Source organism: Pipistrellus hanaki (assembly GCF_964339955.1).
Source record: "Pipistrellus hanaki genome assembly, chromosome: 15".
In the NCBI taxonomy this organism is placed as follows: Eukaryota; Metazoa; Chordata; class Mammalia; order Chiroptera; family Vespertilionidae; genus Pipistrellus; species Pipistrellus hanaki.
This window is the reverse complement of record NC_140517.1, coordinates 46,984,979-46,998,200: the sequence shown is the minus strand read 5'-3', so window position 1 is coordinate 46,998,200 and position 13,222 is coordinate 46,984,979. Positions and strand designations below refer to the sequence as shown.

At 53.9% G+C, this 13,222-nt stretch overlaps 1 protein-coding gene across 1 annotated transcript in view; it reads left to right on the top strand.

Moving 5' to 3' along the window:
- The window catches only part of LOC311633470 (kallikrein-5-like), a 176,453-nt gene that overhangs the window by 1,863 nt on the left and 161,368 nt on the right, over positions 1 to 13,222 (top strand). Inside the window, exons 3-6 of the mRNA XM_084906203.1 lie at positions 546 to 834; positions 1,580 to 1,836; positions 3,326 to 3,459; positions 7,547 to 7,718. Coding sequence (XP_084762329.1) covers positions 546 to 834; positions 1,580 to 1,836; positions 3,326 to 3,459; positions 7,547 to 7,702 — 836 coding nt within the window. The 3' untranslated portion in view covers positions 7,703 to 7,718. The remainder of the gene's footprint in view (positions 1 to 545; positions 835 to 1,579; positions 1,837 to 3,325; positions 3,460 to 7,546; positions 7,719 to 13,222) is intronic.

The following is a 13,222-nucleotide window of genomic DNA, read 5'->3' as shown; positions in this document are numbered from 1 at the left end:
ACCCCGGGCTCCACCTCCTGACCCTTGACCCCACCCCCGAGGTTGTCCAGTTTTACCCTCCCAGGCCCACCCACTAAACCTCTGACCACTCCTAGGGATCCCGAGATCTCGCCTAAGTCCACTCTCCCAGCCTGAGCCTGGACCCTGCCCTTGAACTCTAAGCCTCGCTCCTTCCCTGCGGCTCAGGGACCTCCAAGCTCCACCTCCCTCCCCCTGGCCCCGCCCCTAAACTCATGGACCCTCTCTCTCCCCCCCTGACCATGACCCTAAACTCCTGGACCCACGCCCTCCCCCCGGCCCCGCCCCTAAACTCCTAGACCCGCCCTCTCCCCCTGGCCCTCCCCCTAACTCTTGGACCCGCTCCTTCCCCCTGGACCCGCCCCTAAACTCCTGGCCCGCCCCTGGCCCCGCCCTCCCTGGCCCCACCCCTAAACTCCTGGCCCCACTCCCCCCCCTGCAATGTGAGCGCCCTTCAGAAATCTGACCTCCTGGGGCTGGTCCCAGCTCCACCTCCGAGCCCCTTCCCTCCTGTTTCCTGCCCCCAGAGCCTGTTCTTGCAAATGATGGTGCCTCCTGCAGCAACCCCCCTGCCTCCGGGGCATCTGGGGGCACCCGGGACCTGGCAGCCGGGACCAGGGAGGGCAGCCGGGACCTCGGACCCGGGACCAGGGAGGGCAGCCGGGAAAACAGCGACCGCATCGTCAACGGGACGGACTGCGACGAGCACGCCCAGCCATGGCAGGCCGCGCTGCTGCTGAGGCCCAACCAGCTCTACTGCGGGGCGGTGCTGGTGGCCCCGCAGTGGCTGCTGACGGCCGCCCACTGCTACAAGAAGTGAGTGGGGCCTCCCGCAACAGGGCTGGGGCGGGGGGGCGGCCTGGAGGCCAAGGGCTGGGGAGACGGGTGGGGGCTGAGGGAGCAAGAGGAGGTAGAGTTGGGGATGGGATTAAGGGTGGAGTCGGAGCCCTAGCCGGGTTGGCTCAGTGGGGAGAGCCTGGGCCTCAGGACTGAAGGGTTCCAGGAGAGAGAGAGAGAGAGAGAGAGAGAGAGAGAGAGAGAGAGAGAGAGAGAGAGAGAGAGAGCATCGATTGGTTACATCCCCCTGGGCTGGGGAGAGAACCTGCAAAACAGGTTGATGGTTTGGGGGTGGGTAAGGGATTAGGAATGGGGTGAGAGTTGGGTTCGAGGTTGGGAATGGGGACGGGCACGTATCTGTTGATGGTTTGGGGTGGGCACGGCATGGTGGTTGGCTCTAGAGTCGAACGGGTGGCTGTTGGGAGGGCGTTGGGTAAACTTGGCCTTGGAAATAGATGCAGGATTGAGGATGGGGTAGGGATTAGAGCTATGGGTGGGGATGGAGATGGTTGGCTTGGAGATTGGGGATGGTTAGGTTTGGGGTTTCTGTGTGGGGGAGGGATTCGGGTGGGAGTTGGGGATGGGGTGGGGACAGGCATGAGGTAGGAGGTAAAGATGGTGTCGGGCTGGTGGGTTGGGGTTGGGACCACGTCTGCGGCTGCTGTTGGCCTCGGCGACGGGGCTAGGGGTCGGGGTTGGTGGCGACCCGCACTGTCTTCCTCAGGATTTTCCGAATCCGCCTGGGCCACCGCTCCATGTCACCGGTGTATGAGCAAGGGCAGCAGCTGTTCCGAGGGGTCAAGTCCATCCCCCACCCCGGCTTCTCCCGCCCCGGCCACACCAACGACCTGATGCTCATCAAGCTGAACCGGAAAATCATGGAGTCGCCGAACGTCAGGCCCATCAACATCTCCTCCCACTGCCCGGCCGTGGGCACCAGCTGCTTGGTGTCTGGCTGGGGGACAACCAGCAGCCCCCAAGGTGAGCGTCCAGGTCCTTGTGTGTGTGTGCGTGTGCGTGCGTGCGTGTGTGTGTGTGCGTGTGCGTGCGTGCGTGTGTGTGTGTGTGTGTGTGCGCGTGCGTGCGTGCGTGCGTGCGTGCGTGTGTTACTCCTCATCTATTGTCCCAATAATTCCATAAGGACGTATGCACAGGCGGCCTAGGGTGCCTCAGCCAGAAATCTGACACGTACGACCCTAGGTACTTAATTAATAATTCCACCGAGCATGAATTACACAGGAGACAAACAGGCAGTGCACAAATCACTCACGGTTTATTTGCCAGAGTCCTGGTGGGTTCTAGAAGCCTAGGCAGGCCACCCGGGGATCCGCACTGACACACACACACACACACACACACACACACACACGGTTCACGGAGGACATTGCAGCTGTGGCTGGGCTTCAGTTGAGGCCTCTCGCGATGGCTCATGGCTCGGGCAGAGCTTTGACTGGTGCAGGCAGGGGAAGAGGAGAGCGACCCTCTGTGGAGGAGCAGAAGGAACGTCTCTGATCTTCTGTGGAGCTTGCTCTTTTTATGAGTCTTCAGCGCTCAGATGTGTCCTCAGTGTGTCTGATCAGCGGGTCCCAGGAGCCCTGCTCTCCGGTCTTCCATATGGGGTACAGATCACGTTACCTGTTTTCTACATTCAGGCCACTCAAGGGTGCTTATCAGTTTGGTTACATGACATTCCATACTTCCGGATATCACACTTCAATCCCACACTTTAATCCTTATTCTGTACTGTGTTTTGTCCTTATTACTATTACTGTAACATCTGATGTACGCTCTTCACGTGTGGGAACCCCTTTCACGTCCCGCGCGGTTCAGGGTTCCGGTTCAGGGTTCGGGTTCTGGAGAAGGCCGCACACAAAGGAAGAGAGACTAGAAAAGCTTTCATCTGGGAATATCGGGGTCCAGGCAGGAGCCCCCCCTCTGGTAGGAGGACTACACCCCGCTCTGGCCTTGCTCTCCTTTTATTGAGGCTGTGGGAAACACCCACAGCCCTTAGGCAGGAAATAACAGACACTTACAGAGGTGGAGGCTGCTTCAGCTAACAATGCCTCAACTAAACGGTGAGTGGTCAGAGCAATTAAGGTTGTTGACCAGCCTTCCCGGCTTCCTGTCCACATCTTTCTATCAGTGAGACAGTGATTGGTTTCTGGCATTCGTGGATGAGAGAGAGAGAGAGAGAGAGAGAGGGAGAGAGACATCAATTGGTTGCCTCAACCAGGGGTTGGGGAGCGAACCTGCAACCCACGCATGTGCCCTTTGACCTGGAACCCAACCCACCACTCTTCAATGCACAGGTTGCCGCTCCAACCACTGGGCCACACCAGCCAGGGCTCCAGGTCCCTCCCGATGCTCAGGCATGCCCGCCTTCTCCCTGTCTCTGCCTGAGCACTCTGTGCCCCATCCCCTCCCTCCCCGCCTCTCCCCGCCACTCACCCTGCCCGTCTCTGCTCGGCAGTGAACTTCCCCAAGACCCTCCAGTGCCTGAACATCACCGTGCTGAACCACGAGAGGTGCAAGCAGGCCTACCCGAACCAGATCGACAACACCATGTTCTGTGCCGGGGACGAGGCGGGCAGAGACTCCTGCCAGGTGAGAGCAGGGGCGTCCAAGTGTCGCTGCCTGTGAGACCCGGGGCCTGGCTCAGTGCTGAGGAACCGGCCACGGCCAGACCCGCCAGGACCCTGGCTCCCGCCCGTGCTCATGCCGTGGGCCGCGCTGTCCATCTATAGATATAAAAGGCTACTAGGTTCAATCCGACGGGTCGCTATGATGCGCACTGGCCACCAGGGGGCAGACGCTCAGCGCAGGGGCTGCCGAGCTGCAGTGACTTGGCAGCGACGGTTCTGGTTCCGGAAACCAGAGAGGAAGAAGCCCAATTCCACCTTCGGCCTCGGGTTACGTTGCTGCTGGGGGAGTGTGGGCCCCACGTCTGGTGTATTGCACACTTGCGTTTGCGTTTCACACTCTGTACGACAGTAACTTTGCAGAGTGCCCTCCCCACTCCAGGACCCCTCAGGGGATGTCGGAGAGCCGGTTTTGACCCGGTCCCTGCAGGCCAGGCTGGGGGACCCCACCTGCCGGAGGGACCCCGCTCACGCTGAATACTCTGGGGAGGGACCGAGGGAGGTTGGCTCAGGGCATGTCTGGCCCATCTCTCTTTCCTTCTCTCATCCTCTCTCAAAAAAAAAAAAAAAAAAAAAAAAAAAAAAAAAGTCAGTAAAAATCTTTTTTAATATATTTTATTGATTTTTTTACAGAGAGGAAGGAGAGAGGGATAGAGAGTTAGAAACATCGGTGAGAGAGAAACATCGATCAGCTGCCTCCTGCACACCCCCTACTGGGGATGTGCCCGCAACCAAGGTATATGCCCTTGACCGGAATCGAACCTGGGACCTTTCAGTCTGTAGGCCAATGCTCTATCCACTGAGCCAAACCGATTTCGGCAGTAAAAATCTTTTTTTAAAAAGAAAGTTTAATATATATGGTATATAAGATATATATTATATATTATATATAAGATTATATATCATATATAAGATATATATTATATATAATATAACATTATATATCATATATAAGATTGATACCAAAGTTGTTGAAAGGTCTAGAGGAGCAAAAAAAATTTTTTTTTTAAATGGCCAAGAAACTGCATAAATAGAGTCATTTCAGAGGCTGATAAGGGCTGTGCAGAAAATAGAACATGGTTCTATGATAGCAAGGGATGGGAGGCTTGGGGGCTTGGGAGGGCCTCCTGGAAGAGGTGGCATAGGAGCAGGGACTGAGTGACACAAAGGAGAGCCAGCCTGGTGAAGGTTAAAGGGCAAAGGTCCTGAGGCAGCGAGGAGTTCAGCTGACTCAGAGAACAGAAAGAAGCCAGCGTGTTTGGGGACAGGGTCTGGGGGAGAGGTTTGGGGGCCCGTAGGAGTTGAGGCTGGAGAGGTGGGTGGGGTCAGTGTTCAACCATATTTTTCGATCCTCAACAGAGTTTCTCTGTGTTCTCATAGAAGCTACGTCTATGGAGGGTGGCAGAAACTAAAATTAAGCTGACACCGCCATCAGGAATCTTTGCCCTGGGCTCTAGGGGGATGTACATGATCAAGCTCTTCACCGCCCCTCCTCCCCCCCAAATTTTACAAACCTCACCATGGCAACGGCTTCCCGGGTCTCCCCATTTCAGTGCTGTTCCCCCTGAACCGTAGGAGCACACACCTCTGGATAGAGGGGTGGGGGCGGGGGTGGGTATCAGAGAAAAACACATCTGGTTTGAATGCCCGCCTTTTAACCCATTTAGCTTGGCACCTTCTGTTTTGTTGTTTTGTTGGGGGAGGGGGAGGGGATTGTATAGTTTGGTTTGGTTTGGTCGTTTGGTTGAGGTTCTGGCAGACTACAAGTCTGTTTTTCATACCAGTGTGTGTGGGCTTGGCCACCAAAAGCAAGAAATAATAGCAACACTATTAATGTGAGTGATGCAGTAATGAGAGCGGCTAATTGCTGAAGTGGTTAGCTTAGTCAGCCCATTGGCTCCTTGGAGGGTTGTTGTTATTGGCTCTGCCTAACAGGCCAGGAGCCACGGCTCAGCACACTTATCCAAAGAAACCCTACAGGGATATTAAACCAAAAACCAAATGAGACAAATTAGGCCACAAGAGAGGTGAAATGGAGAAGCGTGGGGAGCGAAGGTCCTTTGCCCTGAAACGGTGTCGGCTGGTAGGGAAAGAAGCCAGGCCTTCGGCTTCCTCTTCACGGACGCCAGGCCCCGTGGAGTCACTCGTAACTCGTAAAGACATAAATAAGGAAAGGCAGGAAAGAGTGGCGCGTATCACGATAGGAGGGTAATTACAGGGAGCGATGGAGAATCCAGCCTCAGCAACCCAAATGAGTCCCTGGGGGCAGTTCCGTCTGCAAAAGAAGTCCCAAACCTCAAGGAGGGTTTGAAGAGTTTATTTCAGCCCAACCCAAAGCAAAATCTCAAAAGATGGAGACCATGGTCCAGGGGATGGCAGGCTGGGGGGTTATTTTATGACTAGAGGCCCAGTACACAGATTCGTGCACCCGTGGGGTCCCTTGGCCTGGCCGGCAGGGATCAGGCCGAAACTGGTTCTCTGACATCCCCTGAGGGGTCCCGGATTGCAAGAGGGCGCAGGCCAGGCCGAGGGACCCCAGCGGTGCACGATCAGGGCCAGGAAGGGACCCTGGGAGGGCTCCAGAGCATGTCTGGCCCGTCTCACCCAGACCCGATCCTATTGGTTGGAGCATCTGCCCCCTGGTGATCAGTGCACATTATAGCAACTGGTCGAACAATCAGAGGGACAGTTAGCATATTAGGCTTTTATATATATAGATTAGCATCATTACAGAAGAGATAAGGAAGGTTGCATGATACCCATGGCTGGTGGGTGAAGGAGGTGGGAGAAATCGGGGTGGGGTGAGGCTCTCTGGGATTGGATATGGAGTAACATAGAGAGATGTATCTTTCTTTCGCATGTGGATGCGGGATCATTAACCGGGAATATGCATGGTTACCCAGCTCTGTGGGGGAAAGATAGCAGTGAGGAATGCTGGGGTCCCCTCCTCCCGGTGTCCGGGCATTTATCCTGCAGCCCTGGAGAGGAGCTCCTGGGATAGTTCAGGTTGTTGTTATTCTAGAAGCACAAAACCCATAAACAGGGGGCTGGCTCAAGGCCGAGGTGAAACCGGTCCCATAGGATAGGACGTCCTGCAACAACCCACTCGATGAGGACTTTTCTTTCTATTTATTTATTTTTATATTTTTTTATTGATTTTTTTTTTTTACAGAGAGGAAGGGGGAGGGATAGAGAGTTAGAAACATCGATGAGAGAGAAATATCAATCAGCTGCCTCTTGCACGCCCCCTCCTGGGGATGTGCCTGCAGGCAAGGTACATGCCCTTGACCAGAATCGAACCTGGGACCCTTCAGTCCGCAGGCTGATGCTCTATCCACTGAGCAAAACCGGCTAGGGCTGCTGAACCTCTGACAGCACACAGGACAGCCTCCCCTTGCGAGGAATTGCCCGGCCCCAATGCCAACGGGTTGAGACTGTCTCTTCCAAGGACTGACATCTGCCTCTCAGCAAAAGTGAGGAGGTCTCGCCAAAACCCCTTTGGCTCAGTGGATAGGGCGTCAGCCTGCGGACTGAAAGGTCCCAGGTTTGATTCCGGTCAAGGGCATGTACCTTGGTTGCGGGCACATCCCCAGTGTGTGTGGGGGGGGGGGGGGGGGGGGCGTGCAGGAGGCAGCTGATCCATGTTTCTCTCTCATGGACGCTTCTAACTCTCTATTCCCTCTCCCTTCCTCTCTGTAAAAAAAATATATATATATATATAAAGTGAGGAGGCCTCAGTACGAGCAGAATTGCTGTCAGGGGAGGGTAAGGAGCGAGGAAGGGAGAGAAAGGATTGTCCAGTGGGAGAAACAAGGTATTCTGCGGCAGGAAGAGAGCGTGAGAGAAACAGCGAGAGATGCATGGGAGAGAGACAGACAGTGGGGGCGGGGGGGGGGAAGGGACAGAAGATGGGTGCAGGGTAGACTGTTAACATCCTCTCTCTCTGCCCCTCTCTGTCCCTCTCTGTCCCTTCTGCCTTCGTCTCCCTCTCTCCACCTCCCCACGTCTCTGCTTCTCTCTGCGACTACCCCTTATTCCCCTTCTCCCCGCAGGGTGACTCCGGGGGCCCCGTGGTCTGCAACGGCACCCTGCAGGGCCTGGTGTCCTGGGGCGACTTCCCCTGCGCGCAGCCCGACAAGCCCGGCGTCTACACCAACCTCTGCATGTTCACCAAGTGGATCCGGGATACCATCCGCGCCAACTCCTGAGGCCGCCCAGGCCCCCCGGCATGCCCTCTCCCCAGGGCAGGGACCTGACACTCCTTCCAGACCCCCCAACCCCTCCCCCCTCCTTCCCCGAGGATGTAGAGGATGTGACCTCCAGCCCCCCGAGTCTCCAGGGTCTCCCTTCCCCAACCAGGGACTGACCCCAGCTCTGCAGCTGGCTCCCGGGGGGCCTGCAAAGGCCAGAAATAAAGCGCCCAAGGAGAAGTGGACTCTGTGTGTGGTCTTCTTCCCCCCACCTCACACCCTCCTCACCTCTCACAACTCCCTGCTGCGGGGCTGGCTCTGGGAGGCTATTTCCAAGGCAAGACCCAGGTCCTCTCCAGCTGCTTCCCACGTCCATCCCAATATGGAGCGAGTGTCTGACTGTCAGGGGCCGGCAACTGTCCCAGGGGCTGGGGACACCTCAGCGGGCAAAACACAGCAAATATTCCTGCCCCTTGGAGCTCACGCCCCAGGCAGAGAAGACAGAGCATAAGGAGACAGACAAACACATTGGGTATTAATTGCAAATGTGTAAATGACCCCAATCAAATGAGAACAGGGCACAAGAAAGGAGAGGGAGGCTGTTTATATTAGACTAGAGTAGGGGTGTCGAACTCAATCAGAGAAGGGGCCAAAATCTAAAATCCAGCCTAAATCGCAGCCCGAATGGTTTACTGAACAGTCATAAACTGACAATGTCATAAACTGACAGCGGAGTGCAGTGATGACAGCGCGGTGTGGGCCACATTGCAAGGCCTGGCGGGCTGGATTTGGCCCGCGGGCCTTGTGTTTGACACATGTGGACTAGAGGCCTGGTGCACAAAATTCGTGCACTGGGTAGGGGCAGGGTCCCTCAGCCCAGCCTGCACCCTCTCGCAGTCTGCACCACCACCACTGCACTGCACTGCGCCAGCTGTAAGAATAAGGGAATTCCTTGGGTCACATGACCTCACGCATCTTAGGGGAAATGACGAACAACATACATTGATGAACAGAAACAGACCCGGAGACAGAGAAGCAGCGATCAGACCGCCAAACCCCAGAGGGAAGGTAGGGGAGAGTGGGAGCAAGGGGGAGAGATCAACCAAAGGACTTGTGTGCATGCAGATGAGCCTAACCAGTGGTCATGGACAACATGGGCATACGTGGGGAGGGGTTTGGGATGGGAATGATGGGGGGCATGAGGACAACTATGTGATACCATAATCAATAAAGAAATTTTTTTAAAAATTTGAGTTGCAGTTGTCATTCTGTCCCTCATGCATTACCCTCTGAGGCCAATGACCCTCCAGGGGGCCTATGACCCAGCTAAAGACACACACACACACACACACACACACACACACACACACACACCTGGGCTGTCACGTGATCTGGTTCTCAGCCGCAAGCTATAAGCTGGAACCTGGTGGCTGGGTTTTCCGGGGAAGTTTTTGTTTTGCTGAGAAACGGGAGGGTCTACATGAATCCGTGCCCCAGGGGGGTCCCTCGGCCTGGCCTGAAGGATTGGGCCGAAACTGGCTCTCTGACATCCCTCGAGGGGTCACGGGTTTTGAGAGAGCACACGCCAGGCCAAGGGACCCCACCAGGGCACGATCGGGACTGGGGAGGGATGTGGGAGGTTGGCCAGCCAGGGAGGGACCACGGAAGGGCTCCAGGGCATGTCCAGCCCATCTCACTCAGTCCCTATCGGCTGGACCCCAGCAGCAAGCCAATCTACCTGTCCGAGTGTCTGCTCCCGGTGGTCAGGGCATGTCATAGCAAGCAGCTAAGTGGCCTTCGCATATCATTAGCATATTACGCTTTGATTGGTTGAACAGATGACAGGACAAACTGGACTTAGCATATGAGGCTTTTATTATATAGGATGACTTCGTTTTTAGTTCAAATAATAGAAAAAGATAAACTTAAGCCAAGACCGGTTTGGATCAGTGAATAGAGTGTCGGTCAGCGAACTTAAGGGTCCCAGGTTCAATTCCGGTCAAGGGCACGTACCTTGGTTGTGGGCATATCCCCAGTAGGGGGTGTGCAGGAGGCAGCTGATTGGTGTTTCTCTCTCTGATATTTCTAACTCTCTATCCCTTTCCCTTCCTCTCTGTAAAAAAAATCTATAAAATATATATTAAAAAACAAATAAAAGAAAAAGAAAAAAGAAAAAAGATAGACAAAACCAGTTTGGCTCAGTGAACAGAGTGAAAGGTCCCAGGTTCGATTCCGGTCAAGGGCATGTACCTTGGTTGCGGGCACATCTCCAGTAGGGGGTGTGCAGGAGGCAGCTGATCGATGGTTCTTTCTCATCGATGTTTCTAACTCTCTATCCCTCTCTCTTTCTCTCTGTAAAAAAAAAAAAAATCAATAAAATCTATTTTTTTAAAAAGAAAGATAAACTTAACTGTCTGACTTTCCAAGCTCGCCACCCAATGTAATAGACTAATATAAACTAATACTGATAATAATCCCCATATTCTTACGCCAAGCACTAACTCATTATGTACTCAAGGTTACACCTGTCTGCAGCAATAACTCACACGGGAGCCCTTTGTAATCCCTGCAAACAAAGAGGCTCGAGAAGTCTAAATAGGAGACACTTCCTCTATTTCGGGGCTACGCCCTGCAAACGCCTCCTGATTAATTGGCTCATGAGGGCGTCTTATATCTCGACAGCTTCCAGCGCCTGCTCTCGGCTTGGGCTGCCAGCCTCTGGTTGGACACGGAGCCAAACCTCAGGGATCTGGCTACAGCCGCTGGTTGTAGAAGGAGAAGGCGGGTAAACTGAGTCTCTCGGGAGGACACGCGGAGCGGAGGCCCTGTGCAGAGCGTTTCTGGGGAGGCTTGACTTCCTCCTCCTGTGTGTGTGTCTCTCCGGGGTGGAGGCCGGCCCCGGGAGCCGGAGGGGACGGGGGCCTGGGAACAGAGTCTGTGAAGGGTGGAGAAGATCTGAGCATTTCCTGCACGGGCGAGGCAGCTGGTAGAACACAGGGCTGTGGTGGTGCAAGACAGGAGCTTCTTGCTCATGAGATAAGGAAGATGTGCTACAGAGCACGACTCACGGATCTAAAAAAAAATAAAAGGGTGGACAGCTGGATCGGTGATACAGAGGGGAGCAGGCCCTGGCCGTGTGGTGCCACTGGTTGGAGCATCATCCTGTGTGTGCACCGGAAAAAGGGTGGCAGGTTCGATTCCCCGGTCAGGACACCTACCCCGGTTGCGGGTTCGATCCCTGTCAGGGTGCGTATGGGAGGCAACCGATCGATGTGTCTCTCTCTCTTTCTCTCTCTCTAAAAGTCCATAAAAACATATCCTCTGATGAGGATTTTTTTTTCTTTTTCTAAAAAAAGGAGCTCAGAAAGAGACCCATGAGAACTCAATATACTATTATACAACACACATAAAATAGATAGAATAGCATATTTAAATTTAGCAGTTGTAAATTGTGCTGCTGTGAACAATGGGGTAAAGACCATAGGCTTAGCAAATGGTATAGGGAAAGCTGGCTCACGGTGTAAAGAAAAATAGGCCTGGGAAATAGAGTCGATAATATTGTAATAATCTATAATAATAAAAGCGTAATAAGCTCATCAGACCATATGTCCTTCCAGATGACCTTCCAGATGTCCTTCCTGGGATGAAAGGGTCCAGGCGGCCGCCCAGGGCTGTGAGGGAGGGATCGAGCAGCAGCGGCTGCAAAGGCCTACTTTTGCATGGATTCCGTGCCTCTAGTTACGTATGGTTCCAGGCGGAGATTAAACTTAGGGGTGGGGGGTGAACATTTTGAAAATTATATAAATACCCAACTACTATGCTGTACACCTGAAACTAACTTATCCTATCTAATAAAAGAGTAATATGCAAATTGATCGTCACTCCAACACTCAAGATGGCTGCCCCCATGTGGACACAAGATGGCCACCACCAGATGGCCAACCGGGGCCAGCAGGGGAGGGCAGTTGGGAGGGACCAGGCCTGCAAGGGAGGGCAGTTAGGGGTGAGCAGGCTGGCAGATGAGGGAAGTTGGGGGGGACTCAGGCCTGCAGCGGAGGGCAATTAGGGGCAAACAGGCTGGCAGGGGAGCAGTTAGGCATCAATCAGGCTGGCAGTGGAGTGGTTAGGGGGTGATCAGTCCTGGATTGTGAGAGGGATGTCTGACGGCCCATTTAGGCCCAGACAGGCCCTGGGATCCTCCCACAGTCCCTCCCCGCTGGCCAATCTCCCACGTCCCTCCCCAGCACCAATCCTGCACCAGTGAGGTCCTTCGGCCTGGCCTGCATTCTCTTGCAATCTGGGACCCCAATCGGGGGATATTGGAGAGCCAGTTTCGGCCTGATCCCACAGGCCAGGCCGAGGGACCCCACTGAATTCGGCAGGCCTCTAGTGCCTAAAAATGTTTCTGCCACCGAAACCGGTTTGGCTCAGCGGCAGAGCGTTGGTCTGCGGACTGAAGGGTCCCAGGTTCGATTCCGGTCAAGGGCATGTACCTTGGTTGCGAGCACATCCCCGGTGAAGGGTGTGCAGGAGGCAACTGATCGATGTTTCTCTCTCATCATCGACGTTTCTAGCTCTCTATCTCTCTCCCTTCCTGTCTGTAAGAAAATCAATAAAATATATTTAAAAAAAAAAAAAAAAAAAAAAGAATGTTTCTGCCAAAACCGGTTTGGCTCAGTGGATAGAGCGTCGGTCTGAGGACTAAAAGGTCCCAGGTTCGATTCCAGTCAAGGGCATGTACATTGGTTGAGGGCACATCCCCGGTAGGAGATGTGCAGGAGGCAGCTGGTTGATGTTTCTCTCTCATCGACGTTTCTGGCTCTCTATCTCTCTCCCTTCCTCTCTGTAAAAAAATCAATAAAATATTATATATATATATATATATATATATATATATATGTATAATTATTATTATTATTTAAAAAGAAAAGAAAAAAAAAGAATGTTTCTGTGCTGTCTCCCATTCTGAGGAAGGATCTGGCACCATTTCATCAGCGTAAGTGACTCACACCCTGTGACTCAGCGGTCTCTCTCCTGGCTCCCCATCCCTATGAGCATTCTCCACACCCACCGGGAAGCACGCTGGAGGAGGTGCCTGGCCCGGTGCTTGGTGGAGGCTGGGAGCTGGTGGCCCATCCCCTCTGTCCCGCGGGGAATGCTGGGTACGTGTGTGGGCGTCCTTGTGGGGTTCGGTGCACGATCATAGCAACGTGGACGGGTCTTCAACACACAGCACTGTGTGGAAAGAGACTTAGCCCTGGCCGGTGTGGCTCAGTGGATAGAGCATCGGCCTTCAGACTGAAGGGTCCCGGGTTCGATTCCCAGGTCAAAGGTATGAGCCCTTGTTGCAGGCTCGGTCCCCAGTAGGGGATGTGCAGGAGGCAGCCAAGCAATGAGGTTCCTATCTCTCTCTCCCTCTTCCTACCTCTCTGAAATCAATAAAAATATATTTAAAAAAAAGAAAGAAAGAAAGAAAGAAAGAAAGAAAGAAAGAAAGAAAGAAAATAGGCCGAAACCGGTTTGGCTCAGTGGATAGAG